We start from the raw sequence: 22,173 nt of genomic DNA, 5'->3' as shown, positions 1-22,173 counted from the left end.
TAGAGCAGCCAACTTGGCCCAGAGAACACCAGGCCAGGCCAGCAGATAAGAGAGGTTTCCGCCCATGTTTAGTTTATGTGTCCATGTTCACGTGTTCAGGACTATCATGTCAAAACAAAACTCTCTCTGCATGCTCTGCTGTCTGAGCGCTAGGGCATCAACTCGGTTCACATGCTGCCATGTATGTTCTTTTCCAGGATATGGATGACATGGAGGCTGATCTCCTAGGCATAAAGAAGTCGAGCTCTGGGGCTGGGAAGACAACAGCAAAGGGATCAGAGAAACTTGACTCCCAAGGAGTCCAAGCAAAACCTGCAGGGAAACTAACAACTGCTGAGAGAGGTGTGTGATGGGCTAGCCCTCTGCTAGTGCTTCCTTTATACTCAGCCTGACTCATTTTAAAAGGACTTTGAATAAAGCTTTTGCATTCTGGGGCTTTAAATAGTTGATTCTAGGATATGCTCAGGAACAGGGACTTTCCTATGACCAAAGCTGGATTTTTGTCTGTTTTACACCGGCACCGAGGCCTTAAAATATGATCAGTGGCTCATATTTGTGAACATTTAAAATATAGTTTTGGGATGTGTTTGTACAGTGCCTACCATGGGGGATGGGTGCCTGGGCCATGGCTGCTCAGCAATATTATAACAAAAAAGTGACAATTCCCTACCTAGACCCTTCCTGTGCTGCTCACTTACATACCATGAAACTGGGGGCACCCAAACTTTGCCCAGCCAAAGGCCATGCAGTCTTCTGTCCAGAGGCTTCCTGTCCTGCACCTTATTCTCATGACACTGCAGCTGTTATCCTCTTCAGAAGCCAGTGCGACTCCATGTGAACATGTCCTAGTAGAGTAGGCCGTTCTCTCTGATCCAGTCAGACAGGCTGCCCAGGTGGAATGGAGCACGGCTCTCTGGGACCTGTAGACCGTGGCACTGTACACGTGCATTCATGATGAAAGTGGCTATTTATCACATTGTAGCACCACAGGTGGCATTAGCCAGGCCTGGAACCACTCCTCATAAAGCTACATGGACAGTGATATCCAGCCTCTTATGGCTGGGCTGCTCCCAAACAGAGTCTGTTTCAAATTGATGTGACATGGGTCCCCTTCGAGCAGTATGGCTGCTGACTACTGTAGAAGAGAGTGGGAAGCATGAATTATAATGAGAGACAAACTGGAGTTGCAGAATTCAGACCCATAGTAAAATGTTACCCAAATTGGTGGCCAGGTTTTTGGCCTCACTGGTTATAAAGGGGCCATTTACAAAGTAAGGATCAGGATCAGAACCCCACCAGAGGGGAGATTTTGGTGGGAGGAGCAGTCTCCTAAGCTGTTCCAAGCCTTGAACTGTACCTTAATGTATGTGCTCTCAGGTTGCTGCAGAGAGTAAAATAGGTTCCCCGGCTGGAAATGTTAACCCTGTATTGATTCTGGATAGATTATTTTTGCCATATGGGGGTGAGCATGGAAAGTACAAGGGTTTTGCCTGTCTGTCTTCAAACCGTCCATGTGATGGATTTTGTAGGGGAATCTGCCACTGGAAATGAAAAGAAACCTCTCTCCACACCCACCACCCTGCAGCGGCAGTACAGGAAGTTTTCTTTCAAAGGTAGGACTTGGGTGGATACACTTATGCACACTCAGCTCTCACTGCTTAAATCTTGAATGGGAAACTAGTAGATCTTCATCTCCTTTAAGGATAAGTTTGCTGGAAAAGTTGATGGGTAATATGGTGCAGACCTTTCACGTCTAGATCACCAGTCTAAACCTCCTCCAGCTCAAAGTATCGCAAGGGGGACCTGTGTGGAATGAGTTGCTGATCTTCTGCTGTGGGTTCTAATGCATCTATAGCACAAAAATAATAACCAGGACTGGTAATCTGATCTGGTAGAGAATCCAAGGACCACATGAGCCATGAACACCGAGTACCTCCTTGTGCCCGATCATGTTCTATACAGGTCAGAGTTGAGGCAAAATGGGGCAATGTGGGAATCCAAAACAGCTGTGCATGTCCTCGAGGCACCACTCTCCAGCATTAAAATCTTGCTGCCAAATGTTTCTGAGGGAGAACATATGGTGGAAAATACCCTACAACTGTTTGCCATGGTAACACACACACAAAAACATGCCATAGAGATAAAGGAATGTGGGGGTGTGACTTTGAATTCAGTTCTTTCTTCTTCCTTTTACTTTCTTCTCTTCCATTTCTCTTTACTCAACTGGTGACAAAGATGAGCCTAAAAAGCAACCACATAGGAGAATAGGAATTCTGGTTTTAAAAAAATCCTGTAGTGGGGTGTGTGGGTGGGTTCTGGTCTTCGGATAGGACTCCTGAGTGTGCTGTATTTAGGGTTATATTGTCACATGCCTTTTTAAATGGTGACCTCTATAACACACTGAGTAATTTGTATAGAAAGTTTTACAGAAGTATAGTGCTTGATGAGCATTGATCGTTTAAACTCCCCTTCCCCAAGTTAGACTGATATTATACCAGATGTATTGACAGTGAAACTGAGGTATAGAAGCCTAAGCTCACAGTCCTGGAAATAGAATCCACATCTTCTGGTTTTCTAGTCCCATTCTTTAACCAGGAGCCTATGCTCCCTGTTCTAGGGTCTACTGAAATCAGTGGAAAGAATCCCAGTGACTTCACTGGGCTTTGGATCAGACCAATAGACAGCTGTCTGTGGCTCTGAGATAGTGTGAGAATTGGTCGTCTCATTGCATTTTAATACCTGGACAGTGCAAGTGCTAGGAGAGGACCAGATCTTAAGCGATGTCAACCCTATAAATGATCCCTTATGGGAAAAACACTGGATAGAAAATCATGAATATGTACAAATTTAGACACTGGAGGTTACCCAAATCCAGAGAGATTCAAGTGTAAATGGTTCCTGGCAGAATCTGTATTCACAGCTCTGTTTTATCTCCAATGGAAGCTGCCATCCAAAGAATAGGCATTTTTAGAACATCCAAATTCTCATGGCATCAACAGTGAAGTCATAGGAAAGATCCAAGATTGTATGGCAAAAATAGTCTAAACTGTCTTTCCCAATGAAAATATAGCTCAACCTGCAACTCCAGGTATCCCTATGAGGAATTTGCTCTTAAGCACCAATACAAACACAAAGATTCACTGAATATTGCCAGTGACTCCCAACAGGAGCAAGATCTGGCTCATACAGAACCCCCAGTTAGAGATGATGGTCTTGATATTTAGCTCTTAACAGATTGTCTTCTTGGAGCTGGACTGTTTCCAAATCCCAATTGTTGTTTCCCCTTTTATTCCCCTGGGCTGATTGCTAGATTTAGATGATCCTTTGGCAGGGCTTTTATCTGATGAGGAGGAAGATGCTGCTAAGAAGTTGCCTTCAACAGGCACCAAAAGTAGCCCTGAAAGACATACTGGACCAGCCAAAGAGAAAGGTATGTGGTCATGCTAGAATTATACTCCCTGAACTGAACATGTTTCGGGCTGTTCTGTTGTTTGCTTCAGTAGTGTGAACATTCTGCTTTCCCCACCTCTTTCATCAATGATGTGTCAGTTGTATTGGGACTCCTGGCTATCAGGCATTCTCACTGTCAACAGTGCAGACACTGGAATAATGACCTGACCTTTTGCCTCTGTGGACTTGGGACTAATTTCTAACTTTAGTCTCATCCCAGTGGATTTTTAATCAAGGAATATTTGGTACCTCTGAGGTGGCTCAGGACAGGTCAATCCTGGAGGTAGAATGGTTGGACCAGAGGGGAACATCCAAAACTTGGATAGCGGGAATGCTGCAATTCAGGGCTGAGATGAGAGAGTGGAACCAAAGTCTGGAAAAGCCAGGACTGCTGCAGGTCTGAGATGAGTGGGCAGAGCTGGGAGCAGACTGGGTTAGCAGGAGTCCTGCAGAGCAGGGTAGAGAGCCTGTAATATCCCCAGTGCTAACGAGTGCTAAAAAATCTCTCCTTGTTAATGGTCACCAAATTCATCAAACGATGCAATTAAAAATACAGCGTGTGTGCAGCAAAGCAGCGCAGTGATGCTTTGTTGCTTCCCATGCTTTGAAGTTTGGCTGCAAAAGAACCATTTACAGGTGATTGTGTGAAAGATCCTGATGGGTACCATACATTGTTTAAACTAGTGCTGTAAAGTGAGTGGTCTCTGCTAAGGAAAATCTTCATTCTATTCACAGGGATGTCTCTCTCGTCGGCCCCTGGCCACACTGTCACCCCCATGCGGAGGAGGGAAGAGTTGACATTTGAAGATGATGGGGATGACCTGATGGATGCGCTGGGGTTTGGACAGAGTCCGAGGGGCGAGCTGAAGCAAGAGAGGAAGGGAGAGGAGTAAGGAGTTGCTAGGAAATAAAAGGTTGCAGAAATAAAGTACAGAATGACTCATGAGATAGTCTCACTGGATTTCAGTCATTAAGTGCCTTGGATTGAGAAGAAGCAGAAGAGGATTACAAGTCCTCTGTTACTCTACATCTGTATGACCATGGAAGGCATGAATCACCTGAGCTGAATCACTGCTGTGACTATTCTATATCACTAGAATGGTCTCAAAGGCTGGGTCTGCTCTTAAAAATTAGATCGACCTAGCAGTGTCACTCAGGGCTGTGAAGAATTTTGCCCTGAGCACTGTGGTTAGGTTGACCTAACCCCTCCTAGACCTAGACCTAGTTACTGCCTTTTAAGCTACTTTAATGGCAAATCCCTTCCCCCAGTGTAGGAAGCATCTGTGCTCAAGCAATGTAGTGACAGCACTACAAGTGCCGTTGTGGCTCTTGTCATGCAGATGTGACCAAAGCCCTCGACAAAGTGGGACTGGACAAGGAGGGGCACAGTACAGAAGTTCTGATCAGTCCCACAGTGTAGCTGGACAGATCTACTAAAACAATCAGTGATGAAACTTTAACTTTGATCCCATTTCAACTGTGGTGATCGTTAATTATTTGCTTTGCGATCGCGCCTGGGAACCTCACTCCTGATGGCCTCGAATCCCACTGTGCCAGCACAGAAGGATAGTCCCTGCCCCAAAGAACTTCTGGTATAAATAATACCCTGTGGAGATGCGCAGGAGCAGTTTTTACCCTTTAGAGCCATTGTTTAGGCAAGCTGGGTGCGGAGTCATTCAGGCTGTCTTGCAATGGGTCAGCCTTGGAAATATTTCCTTGCAACTATAAGGGCTATATAGGTATTCAAAAAATCAGAAGCAGATCAGATTTGTACAGAGAAGTGCTAGAGAGTCATGCCAGCTGCTCCCACACCAGCTCCTGAGTGAGCCTTGTTTGCCTGCAGAGAGAGACAGACAGCCCTTCAGTGATTTCCACCCCTGGACTAGTGACTTGTAACTCTTTCTGCTCTCTGGCAGGCAAGAGCCCCGCCCTGCCCGCACCAAGCTGGATGAGTTGTTGGGAAGTGGGACCACAGCCAAACTCTTGGCGCGACCAGCCACAGGAGAACGCAAGGAGTTCAAACTGGATAAAAAGTACCAACAACAGACCAGTGAGTAAGACCAGAAGCTCTTGCTGGTTTAGCAACATTGTGGGGGATGACAGTTTTTTGCAACATTGCTATACTGGTAGAAGCCCTAGTATAGACATAGCTATGCCAGCATAAAAGGGAAAACTGTATGAGCTATTCCAGTAAAAGCACTTTCATGAATGTATGTTTGCATTCACACTGGGAGGGTGTGACCTTCCCAGAGTGCAATCCAATGAATAGCTGTGTCACTCCTACGCTCTTACCTGGAGTGCTTGTCATATTGCTTTGCTGCTCTTGCCTCCAGTCTGGAGTGCTCATCGGCATGTAAGTTCCTCCCAGCTATGTCTGTGAGCTGCAGCCAGACAGCCGCACCTTGACTCATATCAGGCTTGGGTGTAGTACAGGGTGATCTCAAGTCTCCTAGTCTTCAATTTTGCCCCAGAAATGTATGTCCTGTGCTGCCAGCCATCTCCTGAACAATATAAGTTAGTTAAGATTTTGAATAATAAGCTGGGGTATTATCTTTTAGTTCTTCTGTCACTTCTATTTAAACACGCTGGCTTAGATTAAACAGTAAAACAAATGTATTATTAACTACCAAGAGAGAGATTTTAAGTGAATACAAGTCATGAGCCATAACATTCAGAAATGAAAAATAAAGATAAAATGGGATGAGTACCTAACTGAACAGCCTATGTTAAATTTAAAACAAAGTGTTTCTCACCGCATGCTCGCAACAGTCTTATTAGCCAAACTTCTTAGGTCAGCACCTCTTCTTTCGTTTAAGGGCTGCTTCCTTTGTCCCTTCTCTTGTGATGAACTTATGAACAGAGAGGAGAGAGTACCTGTGGATGCTTTTTCTTTCTTTCATAGCGTCAGTCCCCCTCTTAGAAAACATTTCCAACTGAGAGTCAGTGTTTATCTGTAAGGATACTCCCTACTGGTTTTCCCCACTTGTTTGAATTCCCTTTGTCTCTCTTCCTGCTTGATGCCTGTTTACTGCCTAAATGCTAACCTCAGTTTGGAAATGTGTTAATACCATGTTACAGGAAAATCTGATAACTTAATATACAATGTTGCTATGCCTATTTTATCAAGACAATATTGACCTGCAAATTGAGTTTTCAAATTATACCTTACAAGACAACAAAGACGATTACCAGAGTGAGGGTTATGTTCTCTCACAGAGTGTTTTTCAGCATAGAAATACCAGTATAGCTAGACCAGCCAACTTTTCTAGCATAGGCAGGGCCTAAGCTAATTGCAGTCAAACACCCATATGAAATTACAAAAGTGAGAACATGTGAGTGTGTGCTTGCCGGTTTGGGTCTTCCTTTGGTTTCCACTTGTCTAAACAGATAAGGAAGACATTTGGGACAATGAGGATTTCACCTTTGGTGCCTACCAGCCCACCCTGGCCTCCACCCCCGAGGGCCGACAGTCAAGGCGACAGTCTGTCAGGTGTGTGTACATATATAATATCTGCTGCACTAACCACTGGGTGTGCTGCCTCAAAACCAGGAACTGCCAAAGTCCCAGCGCTCTCCTGTTTGTGTCTCTCTTCCCCATTGCAGGTTTTCAGCAGAAAATATCAATGAACTTAAAATGGACCAACGATCCAAACCGACCACTCCAGCTAACACGAGCCCCATGCGAGGCAGTAAGACTGGCGCTGACTGGCTGGGCTTGAAAGATGAGGACTTTATCGACTTGGAGCCTCCATCTTCAGCCAGAGATGCCACCAAAGATAGTTCTGCAGCAACCCCTTTGAATACACCATTCAGCCCCCCAGCCACCAGGCGGCCCAGCCCAGCTAGCCAGCTCCTTCCTAGGACAAAGTCAGCTGCCGAGGAAGCAGCAGCTAAACCCAGAGCGCTGGAGGAGGAGGAGGATAGCTGGCTGAGTAATGCCTTGTCTCGAAAGAAATCCCAGGTGCAAGGGAAGGTCAAGGAGAAAGGGGCTGGCCCCTCAGACTCCCTGCAACAGGACGGCAAGGTGGACCCCATCACTGTCACCAGGTAAAGACATGCTGGTGGCCTGCTTTTCAGAGGTGCAGAACTCCTGCAGCTCCCACTGGCTTCACCAGAAGTCGCTAGTGCTCAGCACCCCTGAAAATTGGGCCATTTTTAAGGATCTCACTTTAGGCAGCCAAGTGTGACTATTTTTGTGTACTTGCCCTAGCTACAGAAATAGAATCGGGATAGTAGTGTGGGGCTTTCAGGCCAATGTGTAGTCCAGCCTGTGCTGCCTTTTATTTCAGCTGCAATGAACAACATGCAAGTTGCACTTGTAACTGGGTAAACGCTTCAGTGATTGACTGCTGTAAGTCTGGCTCTGATCTAGAAGCTGCCAAGAATTCAAACCAATTCTATTTTCTGCCTTTTTCTGATTCAGTAACTCTTGCTGTTCAGTTGTAAGTTACAAGCAAACTCCCTCAACTATTTTTCAGTTATATGAGCCTAGTCACTATGGTAATGTAAGCATAAAAAAATTATTTAAAAAAAACAAGGAAATTCCCAGGCAAAATCTTTGTGAACTTAGGGTTAAAGATGAGAAAATATTGGCTATGACTTGTGCTGCCCAAAGCAGAATTGATGGCTAGAAATAGGAAGAGCCCATAGGACAAAAATGAAGTATCTTGGTAGGGTACACTCACAGTTTACTCTTGTGTGCATTTGCTCCTTCAGTCTTTGCAATTAAGGGCACATCTACTCTGCAAAATTAAGTCAACTTAAATTACATTGACATATAGCCACTGCGATAATTAAACAGTTTTGTATGTCCACTGTAGCCTGGCAGCAGTGCACATTCTCACTAGGAGTGCTTGCACCGTTCTAGGGCATGTATAGGGGAAGCCCTGCCACCCAGGGCTGACAGCTGGAACAATCTCATGTAAGCAACACAGCTTCTGCATTGACACTGTCAGACTAAGCGCTACACCTCTTGTGGAGGTGGATTTAAGTCAGCGTAGTGAGCAACTAACATTGGCAGGAACAACATTGTAGTGTAGATGTTTACAGAATTAAGTTGACTTAAACTACCTTACATTGACCTAACTCTGTAGTATAGACCAGGCCTAAGTGTTTCAAACCGAGTGAATGCTGAATATTTCCATAGCTTTTTTAGAAAGAAGAGATGGCTTTTGACTGAAGGGAAACATTTACTGTTTTGGGGTAGAGCTGACACTGGAGGATTGTGGCCCCATTACTGTCAATTTATACTAAGATTCTTTGCTCTTTCCTATACATGACTTGTTTTCAGCCAACCAGCTTCCTCTGCAAAAGAACCTCCGCAATCTGTTGTCCCAGAAGATAAATCCAGCAGGATGGAAGACTCAGGGTATGTCTTAAAAAGTAAATGTTTGTTGTCAACTTTTAAAGAAAGCCAAACCATTGAACTGGTGGAAGTTACTGGCTAAGCACATGGAACCAGAGTTTGTTGAAATACTAAACTAGCTTTTGACAGCAGTGTAGCCTCTTCTGCACATGCAGAGAGAGAGCGTATTTTAGATTATTTGACAAGTTCAGTTTATTTGACAAGTTCAGTTCAATGACTAATTCACTCAGCGTTAAGAAACTTTTAACTTTGGGAGTTGAAAAAACAGAAAACTTGTTTTCTTCTTCCAGTCTATGAATAAAAAGTAGTTGTTGAGACGATGAGATCTGTTAACTGTCTAAATAATTATGGTTCCAAAATCTTGCTGGACGTGGTGACCAGAAACAATCAAATTCACAAAATACAAATACAGTGTAATACTTGCTTTGCTTAATAAATTAGAGTTTGAAATGCAAAATGTGTTGATACACTTTTTCTTACATACTCAGCACTTTTAAGGTCATTTTATTAAATTAAAATCAATGAAAATTCTGGATTTGTGCATTTATTGTTTATTTTTAATTAAATTTAAATTTCTATCCAACTAGAGCTTGATACAAATCACAAGTAAAAAATTAATGATCGTCTAATAAAGAAATGCACCATTAACAGTTTTCTACCTTAAGAAATGTGAAAATTATGACACTGAATAAATGTAAGATTAAGCTCTATAATTAATTGCTTAATTAAATGTGTACAGATATATTGCATCCTCCTGGTTAGCAGAAAGCAGCACGAAATTTAGTGTTAAGGCTATTTTTAATTGCAATTCAGTAAGCTTTAATGGTTACCAATCAATGAGAATAAATTTTTCTATAGGAAAATAACAAAACAGTACAAATGTAAAACATGATTAAAATGGATTATTGATATTAAAGTTTCCTGCTTGAGCTTAAAATAAATGGATGGTTTACATTATTTTGATTTCCTAGTTACCTATCTAAATCATTGTGATTTAAATCAGCCCACCCTCGGTAAGGGTAGGTAAGAAGAGAATTTTGTGGTGGCTTTTGAATGTTATAAATCTGTGATCTTGGTGAATAGTCAGATCGAGTACAGTATATTTTAAAGAAAAATCACCTTGATTGACAGCTCCAGCTTTTGAGCTTGGAAAATTACTCCTTTGTGACTCTTTGTGGAAGAATCTATAGGCTTGGTGGTGTACAAAACTGCTGATCGTATGTTTCTGAAACTTCTTACCATTAACCAGAAAATACCCCTTTAATCTTTTTCTTTCACCATACCCGCTACTGTGTGGCTATAATGGCATTCCCCTAGTTACTTATTTACCTAATGCATCCCACAGGTATCCTGTTCTGTGGCTAGCCACTCAGAAACAAGCCGCAACTCTTACATCTGAGTTCAGGAAAGAGGCACCTTCTGGAGACACCAGCAATGCCGGTATGTTTCACATCCCAAACCAGCCCAGCTGCTGAGGAGGAAACACATACTGGTGACATACGTAGCTAGGTGATCAGTAGCCATAGAGAGACACTGTGAAACCTTGGGGATTCCCAAGTTCTCCTCTCTCCTCCCAGATGGTGAATACAAAGTTGTCTTTTAAAGTCAAATGACCTTGGCATCATTGCCTTTGCAGATGAGATGAAAATCAGGAACAGATGGGCCTAGCAAGGCTTCCAGGCTGTGCATCAAAAAGGTTTCATTACAAAAGCTGAGAAGCCCAAGCATATTTCCTGCTCTGTCTGTAGGGACCTTAGGGCTTGCTCCCCAACTGAACGGCAGATGGAAGTGTGGCTGATCACACATTCCTATTCTCTCTGTCTCAATTCCCTTTTGTCCCTCTATCCCCCTTTCTCTTCCTCTTAGATCTATATCATGGCAGTTCCTTGTCCTACCCCCCTCCTCTGAGAGTGGACAGAGTCCTCTCCAGTTACCGACCAAGGATGCTAGTTTAGTGCCTGGCTTAACTTCTTCCCATCACATGTCTCATGTTAAAGAAGGGCCATGCTTTCCTTGACACTCTAGCAATAGGAAGGATAATTCATCCTCAGCCTTCCTCAATTGTCTGTGCCCTTCATCCTCCTCTTCCACAGTTCTCTCTCCTTGATGGACTACTTCTCCCTCCAACATTCATCCACATGCCTTTGCCACTTTGCCTCCTGGTGTTAGCCTTGTAGGTTGTCTACACAGGAATGAAAAACCCATGGCTGACTTGTGCCAGCGGACTTGGACATGTGGGGCTTGGACTGCCAAGCCAGCTCACTGCTGTGTAGACATCTGGGCTCAGGCTGACCCTGCAATGAAACGGCCCCACAGCCTGAGCCTGAGTTAGCTGGCACAGGCCAGCTGCAGGTATGTAGTTGCTGTGTAGATGTATCCTTGTTGTCCTGCCCACCTGGTCACACATCATCCAGTGCCAGGACACAGGGACATAGGCAACTGTGAGCCATTGGTACTCCTATCTCAGTGCCAGCTGTTACAGAGCACTGCCCCCTGTTGGCTTATATTTGTAACTTTTTTTTCTATGGAATATACAGTAGAACCTCAGAATTACAAACATCTCAGCAGTAGAGTATGTTCGTAACTCTGAACAAAACATGGTTCTTTCAAGAGTTTACAGCTGAGCATTGACTTAATACAGCTTTGAAACTTTACGATGCAGAAGAAAAATGTGGCTCTTAACCACCTTAATTTAAATGAAATAAGTGCAAGAAACAGTTTCCTTACCTTGTCAGATCTTTAGACTTTCTCTTTATTTTTTAGTAAACTTTCACTTTATTTTTGAACACAGTACTTTACTGTATTTCATTTTTTATCACTGCTGCTGCTGCTCAATTATGTATGTCAAGCTCCAAATGAGTTGTGGGGTTGACTGGTCAGTTTGTAATTCTGATATTTGTAACTTTGAGGTTCTGCTCTATTAAAAGAGATTGGACATTACGCAGTCTGGAAGTAGCAGACACTGGTCTCAGTGAGGTGTCAAAGAGATGACATCACAGCCAATGAGGGTGGAAGGTATTTCCTATTTGGGGGTCAGAGATGTTGGGTTGGAGCCTGGAAGGAGCACACAGTGTGATGGGCTCAAAGCAAATGCATGTGGTCAGTTGTGTGACTTAAGAGCAGCAGTGCTGACGTGGGAGCTAGATGCTGGTGAGGTGCTGGGACCCTTTCTTTTGATGCAGGGAGAGGGCTGGCACGTCCCAGAGGTAATGCAGTGGGCTTCCGCATAGAGGGTGATGTTGTCCTCTTTCCAGCTGATTCACATTCACCTGAGGTCAGTAATCTGCCTCTGAAGGGTGGGTACCATGATGAGGCTGGCCAACCAAGATGGAGTCAAGGGGATGCAGAAATGATAGCCCTTGGCTTGGTAGGTGAGAGCTGACCCTACCAGGTCTTGCACTGCATGCCTGTGTCCCTGGAAGCAAATAGTATTTCCTAGAAGTGTGGAAATTTCCTTGGGTGTCCTAGTGACTTTTTGAGGGTGGGGGGTACGGATAAAAATCAGGCCAATGCTGCGTATCTAGCACTTAACCATGTGTCAGTCCATATGCCTGGAGTAGAAATCTACCCCAGTCAGCTCCTTGGAATAATTCATTTCTGGATGCTCTGTGGGCAGGGATGCAGCAAGGGGCGAATGTGCATAAAGCATTCAAGGAGGCACTTGGGGGGTGTACGGGTTTCATTAAAGATGCATCTTTCTTTAGTGTCCAGAGGATCTTCCAGCTCCTCATGGCTCCACTCTGACCATGTGTTCTGGAGTACCTAGTCCCACTGCCTCGGTGGCTGGAGCTCTTACGACACTAAACTGTCCTACTCATGCTGAAGCAGCACACCTGTGGTTAGATATGGAAGAGCTGCATTTATATCTGTCCGGCTTCTAATGCTGCTGTTTTCACTGCTCAATATACTGAAAATGCCTAAGTCCACTGCCATGTCTGAGTGTTAAATGTGTTGAATATTCAGCTCCCTCAGCTTCTCTCCAAGGACACCCAGAAGTTCTGAGGCCTTCCACACTAACTCAGGTAGGTGTGAGATGCTACTGCGCTGATCATGGTATATTGGGGATAGTACTCCTCTAGCTGTACAGTCATTTTTCAGTGGCTGAAACACAGGAGTAGAAGTAGGAAACAGGAGTCTGGGTTCCGCTGCCCACTCTCTCACTGATTGTCTGTGCACTGTGACCTCAGACAAGGCACATTATATATATTCTCCATGCCTCAGTTTCTTCAGCAGGAGAAGGGGGAAATAACACATCCCTGCTTCCTTTCCAGGAGTCCTGTGGGGTTTAAATTAGTGTTTACAAAATGCTTTGAGGTCCTTGACTGGAAGTGCTCAGTAATACATATGGGTATGTCTACACTACCACCCTAGTTCGAACTAGGGTGGTAATGTAGTCAACCAGAGTTGCAAATGAAGCCCGGGATTTGAATTTCCCGGGCTTCATTTGCATGTTGCCAGGTGCCGCCATTTTTAAATGTCCGCTAGTTCGGACGCCGTGCCCCGTGGCTACACGCGGCATAAACTAGGTAGTTTGGAATAGGAAGCCTCGTCTGAACTACCTAGTTCGTACCGCATGTAGCCGTGGGGCACGGAGTCCGAACTAGCGGACATTTAAGAATGGCGGCGCCCGACAACATGCAAATGAAGCCTGGGAAATTCAAATCCCGGGCTTCATTTGCAACTCCGGTTGACTACATTACCACCCTAGTTCGAACTAGGGTGGTAGTGTAGACATACCCCTCATGAGTGCATTAATTAATGAGACTTTGATTCTAGCTAATTATTGGGTTTTACTTTGCCAAGTATCCTTAGGTTTGAGGTGAAAGGACTATGTATGTGAATGCATTGACAGATATTCCATCTCTAATTCTGTGGAGCTGTGTGTGTTAAACGTTTATTTTTAGCAATTTAAAGGAGAAAATTATCAAAGCTTTTAATGATGAGTGTATCCAACAGTCCTTACTTAGTTTTTAAAACCTCCCTGAAAGGCTGATGCTAGACCTTCTGGGTCCTTTTCATTTCCTGCCTTCCATTGTGGTGTGTTTGTGTGGTTTTTAACTAAAAAGAATCTTATGACTCCTGAACCCGTCTCCGTCAATAAGCCTAAGAAGGTTGGAAGTCTCCTGTTCTGTCCCAAAGGGGCAGGTCCTTCTGGAGGTTTCCTAGGGCATGTCTACACTAGGAGATTATTTCAAAATAACTTTTTGAAATAATAACTCCCGAAAGAACTATTTTGAAATAAGCTTATTCCCCAAGGAAAGCAGGAGTACAGATTTCAAATAACCAGCCTGTTACTTTGAAATAACAGGCTTGGTAGTGTGGATGCTCCACTTATTATTTTGAAATAAGGGGGGTTATTTAAAAATAACTCCCTAGCATAGACCTGAGCCTAGAGAGGTTCTCTTCTGGGAGAGAGAATCCAGATTTGCAGGGAGGAAAGCTCAGAGAAGGATTGGCAAGCCTAGAGGAGGGTCAGATCAGAATTAATGACAGCCATTGAAGGGAGGCTCTCACGCTAAGTTGAGCTAAGATTTACCCCACGGGGGTGGAGGCCTTTAAGAGGAGAAGGTGGATGAGTTTTTCTTTATTTCACTGCAGGTTGCCATGTCTGGGGCTCCTCTCCCGCAGGTTTTACTGCAGCAGCAGGTGAGGACAGAACGTGACTTTTCCAGAGGCGGATCCTGCGTCCGGCTGGGCTAACAGGGTGCTTCTGCCACTCTTCATTCTAAAAGGGCTTGTTTGTCTCCCTCTGCCCCTCCCTGCTCTCCTCTGGAAGCTCCTGCAGGCTGAGCCCCTGGCACTGAGCTTGCTGAATGCCGGCGAGAACGAGAAGAGGCTGGCAGCTTTGCAGGCACAGCTGAGGGAGAATGTGGCTGGGCACCAGGTGGAGCTGCTGAGTGCCCAGACTCGACTCACGGAGCTGGAGAGCCAGGTGAGGGGCTCAGCCTGCTGGGCTGAGGGCAGAGGCAAGATTGGTCTCTCAGTAGTCATACTAGTCTTTTCATTGGGGCCAAGCTAGGAGTGGTTGAACTGGGCTGTGATAGTAAGTTAGGAAGGAAATACCAGGGCTCCAAAAGGCAGCAGGATTACAGGTGCCAGAGACATGGTTTATGCCTGCCCAGAGGGAGGAATTGGGCAGGTAACAGAGATGGTACAGTCTGTGCAGGGTTGCAGGGAGGGAGTCTAGCCACCAAACACAACCTCAAAACTCCTGCTTTCTGTGAAGAGCTGCAGGCTGCTACCCATGACTTATCCCTGCACTAAAGGTGAACGCTGACATTTTCCATGTGCACTGTTTTGCTCTTGAGGGGGCCTGACTGCAGGCCAGCTGACATCCCCCAGGGTACAGTCTGGACTGTTGAACCACTGTGTCCCTTTAACTCTTCAGCCTAGGGTGCCTTTTACACTGCTTTGCTAGTGATAAGAAGCCTCTCCTGGCTCTGCTCACACATAGTCATTAGCATGAATGCCCTGCCAGCCACTCACTAACTATATACAGGGCAAATTCCCTAACCCTGTACCTCCGAATGTGTGTCCTGCACTGCTCAGGATCTCACCCCTAAACTGTGTCAGTTCATTAAAAGTCTGTCATTCCATCAAAGGGAATGATTGTGTACCAGCCTTTCTTTACCTGAGTGGACATTCACCAAACACTTCAGTCCAGACTTGCTGGTTTGGATAAAAGACTAAAGCACACTTATTAGATAAAGACAGATTGATTTTAAGTGACTATAAGTGGAATAGGCATAAAAGTTGCAATTGGTTATAAAAGAAACATGCAAGCTATTTTCTGACTCAAATATTACCAAGCTAGCTAAGATTTGAAAGCAGAAGGATTTCTCTCACCCTAAATTTCCAGCAGTCCATGCTGACTGAAAAGTTTTCCGTGTAGGACCACTCCTCCCAATTCAGTGATGGTTCTTTGTCTTTCAAATGATCTTGCTGCTATGAGTAGAGATGCAGCAGGAGAGGTGGCCTGAGGCCTTTTCCCCTTTGTTCTTATATCCTGATGCTTTTCCTTGGAGAGTCCTTGTTGGGATATGGACTCATGCATTTCTGTTGTGTACAGGCCCTGCCAGCTGTCCTTCAAGTGAACTATAAATACTTTACAACTCCTCTGCTCAGCTTTCCCTATATAAGTTCAGGAGAGTTTCATATGCCGCCCCGCTGATTAGCAGAGCTCCTACAGCTGGGTTTTTGTTTCTTCTGGTGGTACACATTCGTACTTGCCTCCAGGCACATAAAAATATATTCCATACATGGATGGAAAAAATACACAGATGAATGGAAAAGTTTAGAGGGAACATTGCCCTTGCTGTTTCCAGTTGAATAAGTAATGGTCTTTTAGCACCCAGCTGGCATACCAGTTTGCCTTTGTATTTGAGAATACAGACTGTTTTCTGGAGCAGGCATAGGTCAGGTGTTGTCATGCTGCTTATGAATGTGATGGTTTCAAGGAGGAACTGTTCCCATTTTGTAGCATTCAGCTGGCACCAACAACTACAGTACCCACTTACCCAGAACTACAATCTGTTTCAGTAACTATCATAAGTCTAGAATCCATATGCAATATTGATACACACATTTTAGCATGACAATGATGTGCAGTAGATTATGGGTTTTCACATGATAACCTCATAAGGCATACTTTGTACAAAATATATTATGATCCTAAAGACGTGGTGACCCTGGGCACCCCCATCCAAGATGGGTTTTCTTTAGCCCATCTTCATGACTTTCCCAATCAGGTGCGGAAGCTGGAGCTGGAGAGGAATCAGCAGAAGCTGCTCCTGGACAGTTTACAGCAGCGTCATCAGGAAGACTTGGAGCTCATTGAAAATGCACACAGGTATTGTGGGTTTGCACCCCAGGCACATGCACACCAGAGACATGCAGTTCATCCCCATGCTCAGGGTTCTGCCTGATCCACAGCGTATCTGGGGTGTGTACTTGGCTCAGTGTACAGTTGAAGCAGAGGACTTCTAGGGTATGTCTAAACTACATGGCTCTGTCGACGGAGCCATGTAGGTTAGTTTACTCGGCAAAGGGAAATGAAGCGGTGATTTAAATAATCGCCGCTTCATTTAAATAAAAATGGCCGCCGCATTGTGCCGATCAGCTGATTGTCTGCTCAGTGCGGCAGTCTAGACGGGGATCTGCCGACGAAGCATAAAAGAAATAAAAGAAACATGCAAGAGGAAACAAAAAGATCAACAAAAAGAAACAAGATCACGAGGCATAAAGGATCTGCCGACGAAGGGTTCTGAGGTTGGCAGATCCCCGTCTAGACTGCCGTGCTGAGCCGACAATCAGCTGATCGACACAGCGCGGCAGCCATTTTTATTTAAATGAAGCAGCGATTATTTAAATCGCCGCTTCATTTCCCTTTGCCCTCCTGCCTAATCTAAATGGCTCCGTCGACGGAGCCATGTAGTTTAGACACACCCCTGGGTTGCTGACATGCTGTGTGACTTTGGGCATGACACTTCACTGCTCTGTGCCTCAGTTTCCCAATCTGTAAAAGGGGATTGGGCCCCCTTTGGGAAGTGCTTTATGATCTATCGATGAAAAGTTCTATCAACTGTTTAGATAGAAATATAAAGAGCTTTTAACCAGTAGCCGACACCAACATTTAGGATCCTGCATTTGAAAACTGGCCCATCAGCATCATAGTTCCGATCGTAAGTGCCCATCAACAGCCCAGCCCAGCAGGCACCGTGCAAACAGCTCCCTGTCTCCCTGTGGGCAGGAGCCGTGTGAAGGTGATTGAGGAATCTTCCCGGCAGCGCGAGGCGAGATTGCGGCAGGAGAATGAGGAACTGGCAGCGCAGTACCTGGCCCACTGCCAAAGCGCAGAGCAGGCCAAGTCTGAGCTCCTGGCCCAGCAGCAGTGCAGGCTGGCAGAGCTGGAGCAGGAGAAGGCCCAGGAGGTGGCGAGGCTGCGGGAGCTGCAACGGTAAGAAGGGCCATGGGAGGGGCAGCCAACTTGGCTGGAGGTCTGGGCTCCAACATTATTCCCCTCCCAAAGGGGGCAGTGCTCTTGGAAAGACATTGAATCTGTAAGCAAGCAGGAAAATGGGCTCAGCTGGGATTGTGATGTCAGGACAAGTCGGGCTAGTACAGTGGAGTGAAGAATTACCCCAGGCCTGATGGGAAGAGAGTAAAGGCTTGTCCTGATCTCCGAGTTGTGCAGCTAACCAGGAGCATTTGCATCTGCTTGTGAGGAGACCGAGCTACTCTGATCAGCAGGCTCCTGAACACGGCTCCACCTTGGCCACATCACCTGAGGCAGGCACTCATGGGGCTGTCACTGCACAGGGACTTCACCAACGTAGGGTCCTTTGGGATGCCCAGACATTATTCGCCCCCTTCCACTTGTGCCTGGGTAAGAGTTAGCTCATCGCTAGAGGAAACCTGCTATCTCCACAGCTTTATCCAGTGACCATCCACCAGGGCCGGCCTTAGGCCGATTCGGTCGAATCGGGCCCCAGACCTAAGGGGGCCCTGTGCCCCTGCACCCAGAAGTGCCAGCCCGCCGGGGTTGACGTTACAATTCAGAGCTGGGGTCCCTGCTGCATCACTATGTGGAGCTGGGTCTCTCCACCAGCTTTACCTGGAGCGGGCCCCGTGCGTGGCTCTGGGCGGCTTCCCTTCGCCGCCTGCTGCTGCCCATGCACAGCGTTGCAGGTGGGTGGGGCCCGGGCGGGGCGTGATGTCACATCACACTCAGGACTTTCAAAGTGCCCGGAGGCAGGCTCCGACCCTGCAACGCGGAAGGTAGGGAAGGGGCTTGTGCACCGGCGGAGGGGCTGGGGAAGAGGCTTGTGGAGCGGGGAAGGGGAAGAAAGGGGAAGGCACCAAGAGACAAATGGCAGGGAGCCATGTGCACTGCAGACAATGAGGGAAAGGGCAGGAGGGGAGGTGTCAGTGGGAGGGGGGACAGGGTGATGTGTGGGGAGGAGAGGGGAAGGGCATTGGGGGCTAGAGGGGGAGGTGCTGGGAGAAGGCTTGAAAGAAGGGGTGGGTATGAGAAAGGTGGGGATGGAGCAAATCATGTGTGAAGGCACAGGGGCATGAGGGAAACGGGGGGCAGAGGGTGGTGAGGAGGTGGCCATCAGGGAAAGAGGGCAAAGGGGGCAGGGGCAGTAAGGGAAGGGGGAGGCACCAGGAGGGTGCAGGGCTAAGGGAAGGTGCAGGTGCCAGGGGTTTCTCGGGTGAAGCAGAAGGGCAGACACCTGCAGGGAAGGGACCAGCAGCAGAGGAGAGAGGCAGGGCAGGTGTGTAGATGGAGGTGTTGGAAGAGAGAATGAGGAGGCATAGCTCACTTGATCAGAGTGGGGCTACTGGGGGAATGGGCACGGGGGGAGTGAAGGGCTGGTGGAGGGGGGCAGGTTGCAGGAGGGCTGAGGGCAGTGAGAAGGGCAGGAGTCAGGACAGCAGAGGAGGTTGAGGAGTTGGGGGGCAGCAGGCACCAGGGGAGATGATGGAGCAAGGAGAGGAGACAGGGCAGCAGAGAGAAAAGGTCAAGGTTTAAAAATATTTATTATTAACGTGGTATGCTGCCTACGGCCAGTTTGTTTGTGCCCCACGGAGCAGTTTGGGTTTATGTGGGGATCAACACATGGCCAGCGAGTGGGAGCCAAAACCAAAAAGTAGTCAGTGTAATGATCTTCTGTTGATATGTGTTTTAGTAGTTAAATTCTTGGACTGTCATTGCTCATGAAAAGTGCTGTCACATGGGTAGAAATCGGGTAAATATTGCGTATTATTAATATCAGCAGAACTGACTTAAATGGGGCCTGTATGTTGTGTTGTGTAGTCTTGCCTTCATCTTTATATTAATGCCTGTTGGTGTGAGAGAAGCTATTTGTATATATTTGCTTGCATATGCAACCACACTTAAGTTGAGGCCCTCAGCATGTTCTGTAAGTATCAGTGTGGCCCCTGGGGCTTCCAAAGTTGAATTGCCCTAGCTCATCCCTGACCAGTGTCTGTCTCACCTGGTCTTAAATAATGATAGAAATGTAGCCGTGTTAGTCTGGTGTAGCTGAAACAAAATACAGGACTATGTAGCACTTTAAAGACTAACAAGATGGTTTATTAGATGATGAACTAATAAATCATCTAATAATCATCTAATAAACCATCTTGTTAGTCTTTAAAGTGCTACATAGTCCTGTATTTTGTTTCTGGTCTTAAATATCTGCAGTTTAAGCCCATTGCTTCTCATCTTAACCTCAGAGGCCAAGCAGAACAATTTTTCTTCCTCTTCCTTGTGATACTCTTTTAGATACTTGAAAGCTGCTCTCATGTCCCTTTTTGGTCTTCTCTTTTCCAAGGTAAACAAGGCCAATTTCTTCAGCCTTGCCTCATGTTTCATGTTCTCTAGACCTTTCATCATTTGTGTTGATCTTCTCTGGAGTTTCTCCACATTTCCAGCTGGGGCCTAATGTAGATGGTTCATTCCCTGCCTAGGGGACGTGAGACTGGGAGGGTTAATTTCCAGTCCTCCTGTTTATTCTTTTCCTAAGCCAGGAGGGCACAGTAGTTCTGATGGGGGCACTGCAGGAAGGCAGCCCGCACTGCCCCCTGCCTGAAACCTTGTGCAGGTGTTAAACAGCTGTCCAGCCCCACCCTACAGGTGACTGCATTTCAGCGTGCCTGAAGCAACACTGCACCAGCAATGAACAGGAGAATGGCTCCCGGGCATGGCTTGCTCATGACTGCTTCAGTCCCGTTGGATGGACCTCAGACTCTTTCCTTCCACTCCCCCGCTTTGCAATGGGAAGAGGGGTAGAGGCAGGCAGAGGTGTCTCCCTGCAGCAGATGTAGACATGTCTCTGTATTAATCATTCTCTCATTGAGGTTTTTAGCTTTGTAGTGAGTCCTTTTAAATGGAAACTTTGTATTACGTCTTGGTAAAATAGTCCCTAGGACAAATGAGGCAGAGACTGTCCCTGTGGGGTGAATGAGGTGGGAATGGATAAGGCGGAAGGTGAGCACCTCTGGGCAGTTGCAAAGGTTGGAGAGGGGATGGAAGCCAGATCCAAGATCATTGAGCCCTGGGAAGTGGGCCCATTGAAAGGAGACTGGACCTGTGGATACCTTGGGGGTCTGCAAGAAGGGAAGCCCCCTCTTTGGAGGTGAATGTGGCAGCATTGAGACACCACCCAAAAGCAGGCGCCACAGACACTAACTGCAGATTCATGGGACTGCTCTCACGGATCTTGCACGTGCATAAGATGATAGATCTGCAGGAGGGGGGGCAATGGCGTAGTGAGGGGGCTGGAGTGGTCAGTTGCCCCTGGGAGAAAATAATATAAAATGGATCAAAATTATAGGTGCTTTGTGAATATGCTGACTTGAGAGTGGAAAGATTTCATATTGTCATGTATGATTCCTGGTAACCCATCTCAAATATGAAAAACTAGGTTTATACCTGTTCATATCAGGAGCTGTTGAATTCAATTCACCATTTGCAGTATCTCATTAGGATGTTTAGTGGAGAAGATGTTTTGTTTTGTTTTTTATTTATACTGTGGGCAAAGCATAGGCTCACAAGAATTCCTCCATTGTTTTACCATGAGTCTCAAAACATTTGGTGTTTTTTTAAAGGCCTGGAGTCAGTTGATTATGTAGGAATCTCAGCTTTCATTTAAAAAATGTTCTCTATACTTCTGGGCCTTACAGCTAAGGAGGAAAGCTTTAAAACATGAACCCTAAATACTCAACAAAAGGCCAATAAAAATCCAACATGTTTTATTTTTAAAATATCTTATGATTTGTAGACCAATCTTATAACTTTGTGTAGGTGTTCCTTGTGATTTTTGGTTTGGCAATACTGCTCTTTGATTGGTAAATTTAGAGAGGTCTCTCCCTTCCATTTCCCTTTCCACCCTCCTTTTTTGTCACAGGTCATCAGAGAATCATAGAGACAATGGAGAGTAGGGTGAGTCCATGACTATGGTTAATGACTGGTCAGGGTGACTAACTATTATCTGCCAGTGGTCTGAATGAGCTATTTACTGCCATCTGTTAATTAACTGTAGGAAAAGGCTTCAGGAGCAGACCTTATTTATATAGACAACTTACTTTGCCACAGAGATCAGTAGACACACTTGCTGTTTCAAGGTGATCAATTTTGGCTCTTTTGGGTTGAAATTCACTTAAGACTTGGAGCTGGGAGAATGAAATGTTGTTATCCATATTGTATGATTAAAAGACCTGAACTTAATATGACCTGGTTTAGGGTCTACCATAACTTGAACACTAAGCAGAGGATAGTGAGTCACATCTAAGTGAAAGTTACCGAAGATGGAAACAGGTTTTATTTCTGGTGGTGTAGAGTCTATTTGGGA

The 22,173-nt window shown here is 45.7% G+C and overlaps 1 protein-coding gene across 6 annotated transcripts in view; it reads left to right on the top strand.

The window, feature by feature from the left end:
• FBF1 (Fas binding factor 1) overlaps window positions 1-22,173 on the top strand; it is a 40,774-nt gene that overhangs the window by 7,657 nt on the left and 10,944 nt on the right. For all 6 annotated transcript variants that reach the window (XR_016347567.1, XM_089771946.1, XM_089771941.1 and 3 more), the window contains 14 exons: window positions 198-342; window positions 1,530-1,613; window positions 3,311-3,430; window positions 4,186-4,339; window positions 5,367-5,500; window positions 6,838-6,940; window positions 7,054-7,497; window positions 8,741-8,818; window positions 10,161-10,255; window positions 12,779-12,837; window positions 14,414-14,461; window positions 14,592-14,747; window positions 16,564-16,664; window positions 17,565-17,771. Coding sequence is in view for 5 of the 6 variants with exons in the window: in XM_089771941.1 (XP_089628067.1) it covers window positions 198-342; window positions 1,530-1,613; window positions 3,311-3,430; window positions 4,186-4,339; window positions 5,367-5,500; window positions 6,838-6,940; window positions 7,054-7,497; window positions 8,741-8,818; window positions 10,161-10,255; window positions 12,779-12,837; window positions 14,414-14,461; window positions 14,592-14,747; window positions 16,564-16,664; window positions 17,565-17,771 (1,928 nt within the window). In the remaining variant the exon portion in view is untranslated. The remainder of the gene's footprint in view (window positions 1-197; window positions 343-1,529; window positions 1,614-3,310; window positions 3,431-4,185; window positions 4,340-5,366; window positions 5,501-6,837; window positions 6,941-7,053; window positions 7,498-8,740; window positions 8,819-10,160; window positions 10,256-12,778; window positions 12,838-14,413; window positions 14,462-14,591; window positions 14,748-16,563; window positions 16,665-17,564; window positions 17,772-22,173) is intronic.

Source organism: Pelodiscus sinensis, chromosome 20 (genome assembly GCF_052426305.1).
Source record: "Pelodiscus sinensis isolate ZL-2025 chromosome 20, ASM5242630v1, whole genome shotgun sequence".
Classification (NCBI taxonomy): domain Eukaryota; kingdom Metazoa; phylum Chordata; order Testudines; family Trionychidae; genus Pelodiscus; species Pelodiscus sinensis.
Note: the sequence above shows the minus strand (reverse complement) of the source record. Positions and strands in the feature narration are given on the sequence as shown.